Below are 2,687 nucleotides of genomic sequence, written 5' to 3'. Positions count from 1 at the left end.
ATTTACTTATATTTATTCATCTATGTTTTATTAACTTTCACATTTACTTTGTTTTGTTTTTGTAAACTTTTACTTCACATCTTTCTATTAACTTATTTCACTTATCATTATCATCACCTATATTGTTAACATTCCATTACAATTTTTCACTTATCTCTATATTTTATTATTTATTTACTTCTTTCTACATCTCACCTTGTATTTTTATATATATTTTTATTTTATTTTGTTAACTTTCACTTCCGATTTTTAAATTACCTTATTTCACTCTATATTATTCATGTTACTCCTGTTATCTTTACTATTACTATTATCAGTATAGATAAATGATTATTTTCACGATTTATAAATACTACAGTTGTTATCATTGTCTATTTTTTTTTTAATACTACTCTTCATTTACTTTTACTTATTATTACTTACTTATCTTACAGTCATTGTTATTATATCCTATATTGTATTGACTATCCTAACTATATTTTCTTCAGTATATAGTCGTATTTTTAGTAACGATATGTCATTCTAATTTTACTTAGTTATTCCTTAATTAGAAAATTATTATAGTTACTGTTATCATATTTCTGTTATCATTTTTCATTTTTCGTCATATCTTTATGACTACTTCCTGTATACGCGACGTATTTGAAATAGAAATATTAGGCTGGGCACCTCCTTCCCACTCCTCCACGCTTCCGCTTCCGCTTCTGTTCAACTTTCGCTTTGAACAGATACGTTGTCCTGACTTGTTCTTTGCTTATTTATTATCATTTTAATATCATTATTATTTTTTATTTATAATTATTCTTTCAAGACGTTTATTTAATCTCTAACTGTATATTTTACGTATTTTTCAAAAATGTTTACTCTTACCATTGTTACTTATTTTTTTTATTCTTATCATTTTTATTCAAGTTATTTTATATTGATACTATTTTACGTCTTCCTTCCTTTTATTTATATGTAATTTCTTATCACTTTAATTTTACATAATATTTATCCTAGCTAAAATTGCCTTATTGTTGTAATATTCTCAGTTTTTTTTGTATCTTTTTAGCCCTGATGAAGCCCTGCAAAGTGGGACTAAACGTCGGGAAATAAATAGTTGTAAACTATTTTTCACTTTTGACCGCAACCCTGACCATCTTCTTATATATAAATTTTTACGGTCAACTATATATAAATATATATAATTGTTTTCATTGTTTTGTAGAAAAAAAACTTGGGGTTATTTTAATTTTATGATTATTTTTTTACTAGGTTTCCATTACTTGTTTTTCTTATTACACCCAATTAATTGGTAGGTTTAATGTTTTTTTATTAATTTATTACAAGACTTTGATTGGCCTTAATGGTTATTGTGACAGTTTGATTTTTTTTTTTTTTACAGCTGACTAAAGGTGGTCTAGTTTCGTGTAAAAGAAGACCCTTAACTACTTGCAATGCTTTGAACTATGAAATATTATAATTAAAAATAATAAAGATCAATTAAAAAAAATAATAATAATCCAGATGAAATAACAAACGAAAACAAGTGAAATTTGAAGAATTATTATAAAAATATTGACTTGTACTAGAATTGTAAATAAAATAATTTTTGCCCCGAACACTTGTTAACTAATACTATTTTTTTTTTATATATATATCTATCAATAGGTGTGAATGAATGAGTCTTTATCTTAAATATAAATTATTTTTTTTTTTTATTATTATTTGATCAGCTTTATTTTATTATATATTAGATATACTATAGATTCTTATTTTTATTTATATCATCATAATCAAATAATAGTAGTATTTTATTTTCTTTATATATTTCTTTATTAGTATTTTAAATTTAATATTTTTTCTTTTAATTTTTTTCCTTTTTCTCTTTTTTCCGTTTTTTTTTCTTTTATTTCTGTATATATTGTATGAATGAATATTTGAACATCAATATTTAATACCTTAAATTGTAGCAGATTATGTTAATTCTATTCAATGAAAAGAAATGTATCTATATATCTAAAATTCATAATTTTCAGGTAATCAACACTGCCTATTCTTACCTCATGGTTCTGAAATCAACTGTTCGTTAATAAGGAATTATGTGAAATTAGAAGAACTAATTTTAAAAGATAAGCAGATAAAATAGGCAATTTAAGCAATGAAAAAATATATCTGTCAGCATACTTTGCTTAGTCATCTGTGATAGCACCTCACCAAAACAGATTGTGTAATGATGGAGAGTTATTATATCAACTACAGAATGTGTTATAGTGAATTTTTCTGAGAATAGATGACTGATATTTTATTACCATTAAATTATATATATTATGATTATTTGTTACAGCAATAATTATATACTTTATAGAATCATACATAAGATAAATAAAATGGAATTGGTATTTAAAATTATCACCTAGAGACCCTCAAACATACTTTATTTCAGGTTTCAAGAAATGATGATGTTGATAATTTATTTTCTAGATAAATAATCTCAACCAATATAAATTAACTCTTCTTAACGTGTCAAATTTTCATATTTATTTAATTTTTATCTACTACACTCTAATATTTGAGGAGTCTAGGTACGTTCAAGACCGGTGGATGAGATGAAGACCTCAACATCTCATTGGTTGCAGATTTGACCCGAAATAGATATACCTCCTTTCATTCCAAAATACCTACCCACCCGAACCCATTAGTTC

General features: G+C 24.2%; 1 protein-coding gene across 1 annotated transcript in view; it reads left to right on the top strand.

Annotated features, from left to right (window-relative positions):
- The window catches only part of LOC106689908 (odorant receptor 49a), an 11,948-nt gene extending 9,599 nt beyond the window's left edge, over positions 1 to 2,349 (top strand). The window contains exon 5 of the mRNA XM_014435127.3: positions 2,022 to 2,349. Within this exon, the coding sequence (XP_014290613.2) occupies positions 2,022 to 2,075 (54 nt within the window). The 3' untranslated portion in view covers positions 2,076 to 2,349. The remainder of the gene's footprint in view (positions 1 to 2,021) is intronic.
- The last annotated feature ends 338 nt before the right edge of the window (positions 2,350 to 2,687 follow it).

The sequence above is a fragment of the Halyomorpha halys genome, unplaced genomic scaffold (assembly GCF_000696795.3).
Source record: "Halyomorpha halys isolate HHAL.00 unplaced genomic scaffold, Hhal_1.1 Scaffold1521.1, whole genome shotgun sequence".
In the NCBI taxonomy this organism is placed as follows: domain Eukaryota; kingdom Metazoa; phylum Arthropoda; class Insecta; order Hemiptera; family Pentatomidae; genus Halyomorpha; species Halyomorpha halys.
Note: the sequence above shows the minus strand (reverse complement) of the source record. Positions and strands in the feature narration are given on the sequence as shown.